The sequence below is a fragment of the Lonchura striata genome, chromosome 4 (genome assembly GCF_046129695.1).
Source record: "Lonchura striata isolate bLonStr1 chromosome 4, bLonStr1.mat, whole genome shotgun sequence".
Classification (NCBI taxonomy): Eukaryota; Metazoa; Chordata; class Aves; order Passeriformes; family Estrildidae; genus Lonchura; species Lonchura striata.
Window position 1 is genome coordinate 5,590,067 of NC_134606.1, and position 12,189 is coordinate 5,602,255.

At 42.2% G+C, this 12,189-nt stretch overlaps 1 protein-coding gene across 1 annotated transcript in view; it reads left to right on the top strand.

Annotated features, from left to right (window-relative positions):
• The window catches only part of EIF2AK3 (eukaryotic translation initiation factor 2 alpha kinase 3), a 41,120-nt gene that overhangs the window by 11,725 nt on the left and 17,206 nt on the right, over nucleotides 1-12,189 (top strand). Inside the window, exons 3-4 of the mRNA XM_021535741.3 lie at nucleotides 9,713-9,907; nucleotides 11,578-11,708. Coding sequence (XP_021391416.2) covers nucleotides 9,728-9,907; nucleotides 11,578-11,708 — 311 coding nt within the window. The 5' untranslated portion in view covers nucleotides 9,713-9,727. The remainder of the gene's footprint in view (nucleotides 1-9,712; nucleotides 9,908-11,577; nucleotides 11,709-12,189) is intronic.

Consider the following 12,189-nt stretch of genomic DNA (forward strand, 5'->3'; position numbering starts at 1 on the left):
ATAGAATAGCAGGTGGTTCTCTGAGGTGTTTGAGTGTGTACAAAAGGTTTTTAAAGGACAGTTTTACTCAACAAAGAATAAAATTTTTAACATAACTATTCATGCTGTAAAATTACTTTCCAGCTACATGTTCTGAGCAGACATGAAGCACTGAATTGCCTCTGTTTTCAAGCAGGCAGAGAGGGTAGATCAGTGGTCTGGTTATTGAGGTGACTAAACTAGGGAAAATACATTTCCTTGTAGGTAAACTGGTATAATTTTACTTGTCTGAAAGAGTATTCTAGTGTCCTGTAGTGACCTTTATTTTTGTGTACTACTGAGACATGTAAAACCAGCAGATGCTTAGATAGTTGGAGGTGTCATTCCTGCCGAGGAAGACTGGCACATCAGCTGGTTCTCAGTCATAGAGGTTTTCTGTAACAGACATGAAATTAAACTGTGCTAAATTGAAATACAAGATGTGGGGATTGATAACAGTGGATTTATTGTTGAAGGTTGGAGGTGACCAGTTTAAAACTGAGAAAACTGTGTGCTAAGATATCCCATGACAGGGAATCAGCTGCTATCTCCATTCCACTGCAGGAGAAGGAAATGTGATTCCATGTTGCCTGCAGGGTAGAGAGAGACAGATTAGTGTCTTAAATGGTTCTGGAAAAGCTCATAATGAATAAGAAGTGAGTGTCCAGAATTATACTTCAAAGGAAGATAAATTCTAATTGCAATTGAGGCAGAGAAGGCTTATTAGGGCTATCAAGGGGAGTGGAGCCTGTGTTTTGCAGGAAGAGAATGGATGTGACTACTCTTTAACTGCATGGATGTGTTAGCATTCCTGATGGTATAAGTGGTTCTTTTCAGTTCTGTTGCTGGAAACACACACATGTGCATGAAGAGGTGACAGGCTTGGGAAACTTCACAAGAGAGACCTGTGGATTTCTGAGTACAGATTTTTGTTGCTTTCTTGATGAAACAAAAATGCAATTTACAATTCTCCTGAAAATAAACTTCTAATGTTATTTAGTGGACAAAAAGTGATCTACAAAAAACTGATTGTTTTAAAGTACCCTGATATCTGGAAGCTGAGCTTTTATAGGAAACACAGCAACTTTTTTAGTAGGAAATGGCAAACTGGAAGAAAAAGGGAATTGCTGACAACTGCCTGAGGTGAACTAGTGGTCATGTGGTGCAGCACAATCACACCATTACCACAAGTAGGGCTATCGCTTAAGTAAGTGGTGTTATGTATTTATTGAAACTGCCCATATTCAGTCCTCTTAGTTTGGTGTCCTGTTCAATTAAAAACCCAAAAGCCTTCCTGTAGCTGCAGCTTTGTGGCTGCCTCGCTGATACGTGGAGTTACCACCAACAAAGCCCTGAGGAAATGCTGGCACGTTTCCTTTCACTGCTTTAAGGATGTTTTGGAGGATGACAGCTTCTGTTAGGGGACATGTGAGCAGCTGCAGAACAGGATATTGTGGCCTGTGTGATACCAAAGCTCTGAGACCTGTCCTCAGGTTATGTTCTGCCTTGTGCAAAGCCAGGAATGTTTCTCAGAGTCGCTCTGCATACAACCAGCTTTCATCTCATGCTCACAGCCATAGTCAAAATGCTGCAAATATTGGAAAGGCTTTTTACCATCCCCATTGTCTCTGGTTTTTTATTCTCTTTATAGTAGAATAACAGAATGGTTTAGGTCGGGATACACCTCTGAGATTACAGAATTAGAGAGTCCAAGTGTTAACCCTGCACTGCCAAGGTCACCACTAAGCCACATCCTTAAGTGGCACATCCACAAGGCTTTTACATCTCACCAGAGATAGTGACTCTACCACTGCCCTGAGCAGCCAGTTCCAATGCTTGATCATCTTTTCAGTGAAGAAAGTTTTCCTTACAGCCAATCTAGACCTTCCCTGATGGAACTTGAGCCCATTCCTTCTTGTCCTGTTGCTTGTTTCTTGGGAAAAGAGATTGACTCTTCTCACCTGGCTAAAACTTCCATTCAGGTAGTTGTAGGGGGCAATAAGATCTTCCCTGAGCCTCCTTTGTTTTCCAGGCTAACTAACTGCAGCTCCCTCAGCCACTTCTTGCAAATCTTGTGGTCTGGACTCCTCACCTCCTGGGTCTAGATAAGGGCAGGAAGAGAGCTTGTAATTTAATTGCATATGGCCCACTGCATGTTTTGTTTTGGCTGTTTAGCAGTTCTGGTGTTTACAGATACTAAAATGGATCAACTCTAGTACCTAGACAAATACCTGTTTCAGGTAATAGATAACTTGAATAGTTAGAATTCAGCCAACCAGTACCAAAAAAAAAAAAAAAAAAAGTAATTTATTCCGCCCTTTTCGAACTTTCAGGCTATATCTTTATAAAGAAAGGCCCATTTCAAGGGTTAAGCGATTTATACAGCTTAGCAAATCATTCCTCTAGCAGCACAGCCACTGACATCTCATTTCCTAATTTCTTCTGGACTTTGTGCTCCATAAGGAGGTAACTATTAATCTTTGTCAGACTCACTGCATGTTTCTTTCTTTGCATCCTTGAAAGAGGTGACTGATTTGCTGTGTTCTGTTCTCCCCCTGTATCGGGCTCTTTTTCTATAGGACTTCCTCTGGGACTTAGTTTTTCACATGGACTCTGTGTCCTTGTCTGCAAAATCATCCTGTTCATGCAGGGCCAGGGGAAGAAACACACACGGTCCAGCTGAGATCAGTTTGAATCCTGGTCTCCTTAAGTGCCACAGCCTCCTGCTATTGCTCCTGCATGGATGCCAGGTGCCCACCAAAGCCACTCTGTCACATCCCTCCTCGGCTAGACAGGGGAGAGAAAAATCTGTTGAAAAGGCTCTTGGGTCAAGGTAAGGGCAGGGAGAGACACGAGACACTGTCAGAGGCAAAGCAAACTCGACTCAGGGAAACCAGTTTTATTACCAATAAAACCAGAGTAGAATAAGGAGAAATAAAGCCAAATCTGAAGAACACGCTCCCCTCACCCCTCCCTTCTTCCCAGGCTTAACTTCACCCTGATTTTCTCTCCCTCCACCCCAGAGTGGTGCAGGGGGATGGGGCATGGAGGCTGCAGTAAGTTCATCTCACATTGTCTTTGCTACTTCTTCCTCCTTAGGGGAGGACCCACCACACTCTTCCCTTGCCCCAGTGTGAAGTTCTTCCCACCTGTGTAGCCCCCCACTACCAAAGCCTTGCAAACAAAATACAAGTACCAGTTTTGCCATGGTGACTGACAAACTGTGCAGGGCCTGTTTCTGGAAAGGCAAGGCTTTGGGTAATTTTTTTCCACTAATCCACTCCCAGAGGTGCTGTTAGTTTCAAGGAGCTCAGCAATGGGCTTGCTAACAGCAGCACCAGTTTGTCTCAGAAAGCACTGCTCTTAAGTTTCAGAAGACTTGTAGTCTTATTAATAAAACTTGCCATGTAAAAGAGGGGGATGGAATAATGTCAAAATAAAGTCTTTCTTAAAGCACTATGCAGTTGGGTTTTTATTATTATTAAGGAGAACAGTTTTTAAAAGTCTGTTACCATGGCAGCAGAGCAGGCTGGCATCTCTGTATCTCAAAACCCCAAGTCTTGTTTGACTATGATTAAAGTAAGGGTGGTATTTCAGTTTGCTTGTCTTCAGAGAAGGGTCTGTGTGATTGCACAGCAAACAGTATTGGGTTCCTGATCTCTTTTGAAGCTGGGGTGGTCTAGTTAGCACACTGCAGTTCCTCGGATTTCCTTTATGGCCCTTCAGGGGAGGGCAGAGCAGGAATAACTATTTTAAGGGCAAACTCAAGCTGAACAAGGGAGTGTGCCCCTGAGGTGGGAAAGGAGGGTATAAGTCTCAAGCTGCTGTGCTGCTGTCATCTGTTGCTTTTCACACTGTTTGTGTAAAAGACAGTTTTGCAGGGACTCTGGTGCTTACACCTGATCAGATTTTGATCAGATCTGAAGTGTGGAATCATGACAGAGATACCAGCTCTAGTCTTTTATTAAAGTTGTCGGCAGGATGTTGCAGGTGTTGCTTTGCAAAGAGAGAAGAAAGGAGTTTTGAAATAAATTCTCTAGTACTCATCCAGGCAAAGGGTTACAGCATCACTTCACACACTCATCATACAGATAATATAGGCCCACAAAAGTTGAATTTATTACTCTTTTCCATGTATTCATGAAAAATGAAATAGAAACTACCAGCTTGTGGAGTGTGGGGGATGATGGAAGGAGATGAAAGGCTGTAATAGATACAAAGTTGTATCAGAAGGTTCTTAATGCAGGCAGGAGGCAGGGACCAGGTTTGGTCATTTGATAGATGCTGTAAACTGTTGCTGGGTGAGCTGTACAGCCTGATGGTAAAAATCAGCCTGAGCTCTGAAAAACATCTCTGCTCACTGTTGCTGTGCAGACCTGGTGTGCTCTTTCAGGCTGTCACAGCCCAGCTGAGATGAAACCTATTTCCATGGCTTCTCTGATGTGCCGCCCTGGCACTGGCTGGCTCTCAGCTCTGCAGGGGAGGAAGGCCACCTCACCCCACGTCTGTAAACAGCTCAATAAAATACTGATTATCTGATGGCCAGGTGCAGTCTTTCTCAGAGTCCTGGTCTCAGAGATGGCTTGGACATGTTCAGTGCTTAACAGCCACAGGAGGAGGTCAGGACAGGTATGCACTTCATAAACAAGTGTAATGCTGAGATCAGAAGTAATGGTACTCACAAGGAAAAATTTTCTAGACAAACAACAACCTGTTGGTATTTCCTGCCTTGGCTTCCTCATTGCCCTTGAACATGTCCCAGGTTGTTTTACTGATCTAAATCATGGACTTCCTTTCACAGTCAATTTTCTTTTTCCTGGCTGGTTGAACAGTACTTTGAAGAATACTTCGCTCTTTCACCAGTGCTTTAGGCAGTGGAATAGCTCAACAGCCTTCATTTTTCAAAAGACTGTGCTTATGTCTGGGTCTTTGTTCTCTTAGGAAGTGGGGATGCTGTGGGCCTTGCAGAAGTTCGAAGACTCTGGTTGGCCCCTTCATCCCTGTGTGCTGCTGTTTGATTAGGGTTTGCCTGGTAGTAATAGTACACTGTCATCCTCGTAGTGCCCTGTGCTTCAGGATTTCTGCAGGTAGCTGGAGGCAAAACAGATGAATCAGCATCCTGAAATCTAAGGTGAAGAGGCAAAATAACCTCTTCTATTGGAACAAGTCATAAGCCAATGTCTCTGTGCAGATAATCTTCCTGCATGCATAGCAAAAAAGAGCAGACAATAAATCAGTTCCAGATCAGCCCAAACTAGGGACAGCTCAAAAATTGTGTGTGTATGTATATCTATCTATATTATCTGAAAAATCTGAAAACAATTACAGTAAGAATACCTGTGTTACTGTCTGTGGGTGTATGTTTTTAATTTGTTTGTTTGTTTTTTTAATATGGAGCATACCAGCTTGCTTTCACTTTCCCACATTTCTTTGTGCAGACTCTTGTTTCTACCCTTCAGAATAAAGCTGCCATATGTGACTTTTAGTATATTGCCTAGATTAATTTTAAAGAGGCTTAAAAGACATAGTTCTCAGCGAGTAGTTTGCTTAAGAGCATGCTTGATATTGGCTTTGATCCTGTTTGCTACAGTGATCCTATTGTAGGGATAATCATAGAGGGGAAAAAACTGGTACCTTTATCACTTAAGATCATGTAGGTTGGTTTTAGTTAATTAGTAATTGGAATTAAGCTCTTGCAGCTTATAGTAACAGTGAGATTTGAGAACTACAAGCATAAGTGTTAGAAAAACATCAAGACATAAAATCCTATTTTAAGGAAAATATTTCACTTGTGCGTGGTTATTTCCTTGGAGTTAGTAGATAGTCCAGCCCATCTGTAAACAATAATATTGACTGTTTTGGCACCAGACTGGGCTCAGATGTGTCTGCACGTGAGCAGGCTTGATTTTTGTTTCAGACGATAAAGAGCCTTAGGAAGGGGGTAGAATGTCACACTTGCTGTTAAACAGCTCCTGGAAGCTTTAGTACTTCAGCTTGTTTTGATCTCTGTTTACACAATTTTTCCTTTCCTTTCTTTTTCTCTTCTCTCCGCCGCTGTAAATCAGCGGCTTCACGCACCGATCAACCTCCGTGGCACCTGGCGTACGGTGCCCTCCTTTCCAGTAAAGAGTCTAGACAGCAAATTCCCTGGAAGCGTGTGCCATTCCGGATCGTTATGCCTTTTTTGCTTTTTTGTGGATGCTTTTTAGAAACTGCATTACCTCACCCGTCGGCCTGGAGATTGCGCAGCCCGCGCCGCTGATAGGGCTGCAGAGCCCCGCGCAGAGCCAATGGAGAACTTGGGCTGCAAACTCTTAATGAGCAAAAGAGCAGCGCCTCTTTGGGCTCCGTACTTAATGTGGGGGCTTTTTTTTGAGTGTTACTTCTGAAAGACAAGCCACTTAACAATTATGTACCGTATTGCTGACCAGTGAAGCTGAACAAATAGCTATTTACATTGACAGATCAGAGGAATGTGTAAGTGCATCGTGGTAACCTACATTTTCTGTGCCAAGAGATTTGCAGCTGACTGCCTGGGTGACTCACTCCTTGGATTAGGAGATGAGGTAATGCTTTTGAGATACAGGGTGATGTCATTCCTTTACCTGAGCTGCATGCCGATGCTAGTTGCTAGTACTTTCAAGGAAAGTCCCTTTTCTGCTTCTCATGTACTAGAGATGAGCTGCATAATTCAGATAGTTGCTGTTATTAATGTCCTTCCAAAGCCTCTGGCTGAACTGCTCTTTTGAAAACGGTGTCACCACAAGTGGCCACAAATGCCTTTTGTTATACGTGACTGTGGGCACATGCAAGTGGCACATTTGCATACCTGCCTCATTCTTCAAATAAAGCTATTTTGTTAAAAGAAGACCTTCATGGTAATCAGGTGCTACCTCTTGTCAGCACTGTGTCATGTAATCCACTTATAAAGTAATCTTAAGGCAATTTTTTTTCTGTTCCTGTAGTGAAATAGCTCGTTTGTGATGGTAAGTAACCCAAATTCTCACTTGCACATAGGGACAGTTTATCCATTCCTGCTTTAGCATTGTCCTTCACTGCAACAGCTCTTCCTGCTGCCCCTGCTCCCTCCCCTGATGTGTTCATGGACAGCAGCTGTGTCTTTTCTCAGCTTTTCCCTCCCAATGTCACCAGGACGTGCTGCTCCCGAGGATGCCCTCAAGGTTGGGAGCGCAGACAGGTGATCAGCAGAGCTGACCAACAGTGTCTTCTGTCCTCTGCAGTTTGTGGGGACTGAGGTTTTAACAGTCAAGCAGGCAGAGAGCACTGCCAGGGAATTTTCAAAGCCACAAGCTGATTTGATCCATATTTTGGGGGTATGCAGGTGTGTGTTGCTGAGTCAGCATCATGCATCTTGGAAATTCGGGTGTGGTTCCTAGGAATGGCCAATATATGTGTGTTGTTTGCTGGTGGAAAATTTCCTACTCGGGCCCTGGAGGGAGAGCTTTGGGACAGGAGAGGCACTCTCCCAAATAAGGTGGCATGTGTCACGCTGTCCCCAGAGCTTGCAGTTACCCCCAGAGAGTCTTCGATGCTCAGCAGCAATTCCTGGGCAGTTTACACCACTGTCTCCATTCTCCACAAACCATGGAATGGTCTCCAGCCCTTGGAGCAGAGTTTCTCATACTGGCCAGGCTTTCAGTCTACTTGCATGTGTATGGATCATGTGCAGATCCATTCAGAGGATTTGTTAATGCAAAGTAACAGCTGCACAGGCTAAAAGTTGTCATCAGAATTATTATGGGCTTCTGAAAGAATATATTACAGAAATATTTTGTGGCATTACTCCTCTTGTGTTGAATGTTTTAACAAGGTACTTCCACCATGGTTACATCTACAGTTTTGGCACTGGCATTTTGGGTTTAAAAATGTGTTTTCCAAATCTTCTCAGTCTCTTGTTTCTCAAGACCACAAGGTTGCTTTTGAATATGAATCTTTATATAAACCTTGTTTGCTTTGTTTGTCCACCGGTCAGGTGATCTCTACAAATGACTTGCCACACTCCTCACCAGAATATTTCCTTTTTTGTTGGTTTATTTCTGTGTGTATGTGCATAGGGCTGTGTGTGTTTATTTTTCCTCCCCAATAGTAGGCCATAGTGCAGCATTTGTGTGTCACATGCAGTGTCTTTTCCAGGACATTTGGCCTTTATTGCCATAAGGTAAATATCTGAAAGAATACACCTAGTTTTGCTTTGTAAGAGCTTCACAGCTAATCTCAGGAGCTTATTTTTATCATCTCTTCAATTACACATTGTGCTCCTGAGAGGAGTTTTTATTTCAATTGTCTGTCATCATGAGGCTTTTCAAAGCTGGAAAGCATTGGTGTTGGATCCTTTAGGGATCATAAAGACCAGCAGTGTGGGGTAACTCACCTGAATTTTCTCTGTAAATGAGCTGTGTTGAACAGTGTATGAAGAGATACTAGTCATGACATGCACACATCTACAACATCTGTCTTTCCCTCCCTGTTCAGGTGAATCCTAACTTTACTTAATGCTCTTTTCTCAACTCTGACCCAGTTAGGCATAAAAATTCCATGTTACATGGAATTTGAATCATGCAGAAGATGTGGTTTCAGATCCTCACAGTAGCTCCAGAAATAATAACAACAAGAAACCGTCTACATCTTTTGTACCACTTTGTAATAAACATCTATGCTTTGGAGTCTGAGCAGGGATATTTTTTTCCAAGTGACTAATACAGGTGTACCAGAAGCAATCTTTAATTCCTAATGTGTCAAGTATCCGAATTTAATGTAATTATGTTGTAGGATACTGCCCAAATGGGCAGAGGTTCTGAAAAAGCAGTAAAACCTCCCATGTTAATCCATATCCTCAGAAGCTAAGATTATGTGGATTACAGTTTCTCACTGTTCTTGATGGGCACAGCCACTGTGGCTCCACAGCATTAGTTACGGTCCATCATGCTGATAATGAGTTTCTTAATAAGTCCCTTAGTACTCCCTGACAATGACTCATACTTCCGAACTAGGATCTCCTTGAAAATCTCTGTGTAATGGTGAAATATTGTATCCCCTTACTTGTGTGTTTAGGGAAAAGCCAGGCAATTTTTAAAGGAACAGTGTGCTTAAAGATAAGAAATTCCAAGGGGAAATCACATTTAACTGTCTGGAGAGGCCAAGGTGAAATGCGAGCTCTGATCTCAGTGATAATTGCTCTCTCTGCTTTACAGACAGTTGAATATTCTGAAATAGACATTAATCATAAAAACAGCCTCAGTTGTACTTTTAAAATCACTCTATTTTGAAACTATCACAAATAATTTGCAAAACTTTGCACTTTAACCGGTGCCTGTCTCTTGGAGAATTTGCTTTCAACCCACATCATATTTTCTGCAGTTTTGGATGAAACCTGTCAACTCATCGAGCTTTCAAATGTTTTGAAGAAGTGTCACACACTGAACTGTTTTTTAACTAAGAATAGTGAAATAGGGATTTGATTTGAATGCCTGAAAGTTTTCTGTCTTCAGTATAACTTTGAAAAATAGGACTCTGACATACAAAACCAATAGGACTGTGAGATACAAAACCATTAGGACACTGGAGCATAACGTACTAGACTTGCTTATACAGCAATTTTGTTGCCATTTGTGGTCTGTGTGTTTTGGTAAAATGATGGTTAAATCATAGCTAACCTTGAATTCACTTATTTTAGGTGTTTGGAAACAAGATGATTATCCCTTCCTTGGATGGGGACCTCTTCCAGTGGGACCGGGATCGAGAGAGCATGGAAGCCGTTCCTTTCACGGTTGAATCTCTTCTCGAGTCATCCTACAAATTCGGCGAGGATGTTGTCTTAGTTGGGGGAAAGTCTTTGACCACCTATGGGCTGAGCTCCTATTCAGGGAAGGTAAGAGCCTGAAAAGGTGTTTTGTGTCTGTGTGTTTCGAGCTCTGCCTTGCAAACAGGGAGCTCCTGGGGTTTAAACTTTGGTGCAGCTCAAGAGTTTAAATGCAGGGCACCAAAGGGCAGAGCCTGGGCCTCATAGGCTGCAGTAGGTGGCATGGCACTGCAATCTCCTCCTACCTGGGAGCTCCTGCTCTGCACCCTGTGCTGGCTTTAACCCTTGTCTCACCACTTGCTAACCCAGAAGAGCACTGTTCACTTTTTACTGGATTAGTTTTGTGTTGGGGATCAGGGTGTGCCAGAGCCAGCACAAGCAAAGGGACAGGGGTTTTGTCACCAGAGCATAGTGAGAGGATAAGAGGGAGGAGTTCAGCTTTATCATCTGGCTCTGCTTGAAGGAGATTCTGCAGTTCAGCTCACTGTGTATCAATCAATACTTTAGGTGACACCTTTTTTTGTTAAACCTAATTTCAAATTTTTCAAAACTACTGAGAAGAGAAAAAATTCAGCATATGCAAAAGTTTAGGACTTCTGGTTTTTGTCAGTGTGCTCACTATTTAAAGAAGTTCTCCTTATGTTTTAAAGTCATATTTAAAAGTTAAGTTAAATGTCAGATGTCATTGAAGTGCTTGTAAATACTTTGTGTAGTGAAGAAGAGACATTTTTTTATTTCAGAAATGTTGCATTTTAAAGCAAGTTAAAAAATAGATTCAGTTAGAAATATTAAAACTTTCCAGTGTTTGTTTTCAACAAAATCAAGGTGGTTTTTTTGGGGTTTTTTTTGTTTGTTTGTTTTGGTTTTGTTTTGTTTTGTTTTGTTTTTGTTTTGTTTTGTTTTTCTTTCATTTTCACCATACATTTTAATCTGGAGCACTTCTGTGGTGTGGTGAGGAATCATCACTAGTGACAAAAGAGCACAGACCCCAATCCAGAGTTCATTAATTCCTTTTGGTTTCCTCACTGGCAGCAGAGGGCTCTGTGCACCAACAGGCTCCTTCTCCTCCAGTGCTCAGAAGAGGAAATTGTCATTTCTCAGAAATTTTGATTCCTGGCTTATGCGCACAGTAGCAAAGCTGCCTCTTAGAGGAAATAGTGCCTGACTCTTCCTTCCTAAGAGTTTGTGCAGTTTCATCTCTCTGGCATTACCCATATAATGCAGATTCTGTTTGAGATTGGGACTGTTGGAAACTGTGACTGTGAGGTTCATTAAGGTTTTCTTTTAGTAGCTGAAAAGGCAAAGGGGGAAGGTATTGTGGTATTTTAAATAAATCAATAGTATTTCATTTGAAGCTGACAGAGTTATGCTGAGACAAATATGACATGAAAACACAATTATGCTCTGGTTCTTGCAGGAATGTTCTTTTGATGTCCATAGAAATAGTGGGAAAAGAGAGAGCTCAGATTTCTTTGTGTTAGAAGTACATAAAAAATATTTTCACATGGTAGCCAAAATACCGCAGACTGTAAACTTTCTGGAACTCTTTGAAAGTTTTTGTTCTGAAAAGCCATTATCTCTAAAACCAGGTTTTTCAACATCCCTCAGTCAAACATCTAAAGTCAGAGAGTTCCAAATTGCCTGCCAGCCAAGAGCAGGCTGTAAGGATTGTTAGCTTTGAATATTGCTGTTGGTTATAATTGTTTTGAAGTCACACAATGAGCCTGCCTTGTCCTCAGGTGAAGTACATCTGCTCAGCCGTGGGCTGCCGCCGCTGGGACGATGAGGAGACGGAGCAGGAGGAGACGCTCCTGCTGCACCGCACGCAGAAAACCGTCCGGGCTGTGGGGCCGCGCAGCGGCAACGAGAAGTGAGTCTGAACTGTTCAGGAACACTCCCGTAGAGATGGTGAGGCAGAAAAGGCAGGAGTCAGATCACATTGCTTCCCTTGTCCTTGCTCACCTCGGGAAAGTTTGTCACTGCTGTACTGCGCAGGGCAAATGTCACTACGTCTGTTCTAACTGCTGCTTTTGTGCAAGAGACAGTGTAAAAGTCTTGTTATAATCTGCTCCCTTGAAAGTTCTTTACTTGCTCATGGTAGCTGTTACTGGGGAGGAAGGTTATGCATGATGTCTTAAGTTTTCATTTTAAGTTGGTATTTTAAACCATTCTTAAATTTATGTTGTTCATTCTATAATGTAGGTGGCTTGTTCTTTCTAAGCTGTAGAAACTGATTCAATCTGTGATTTTTCTAATGCTGTCACATGAAGTTTTAATACATCAAGATTTCTGTAAAATTACAGACACATATTTTCTGGGAAAAAAAAATCAAACACAAACCCACTTCATAA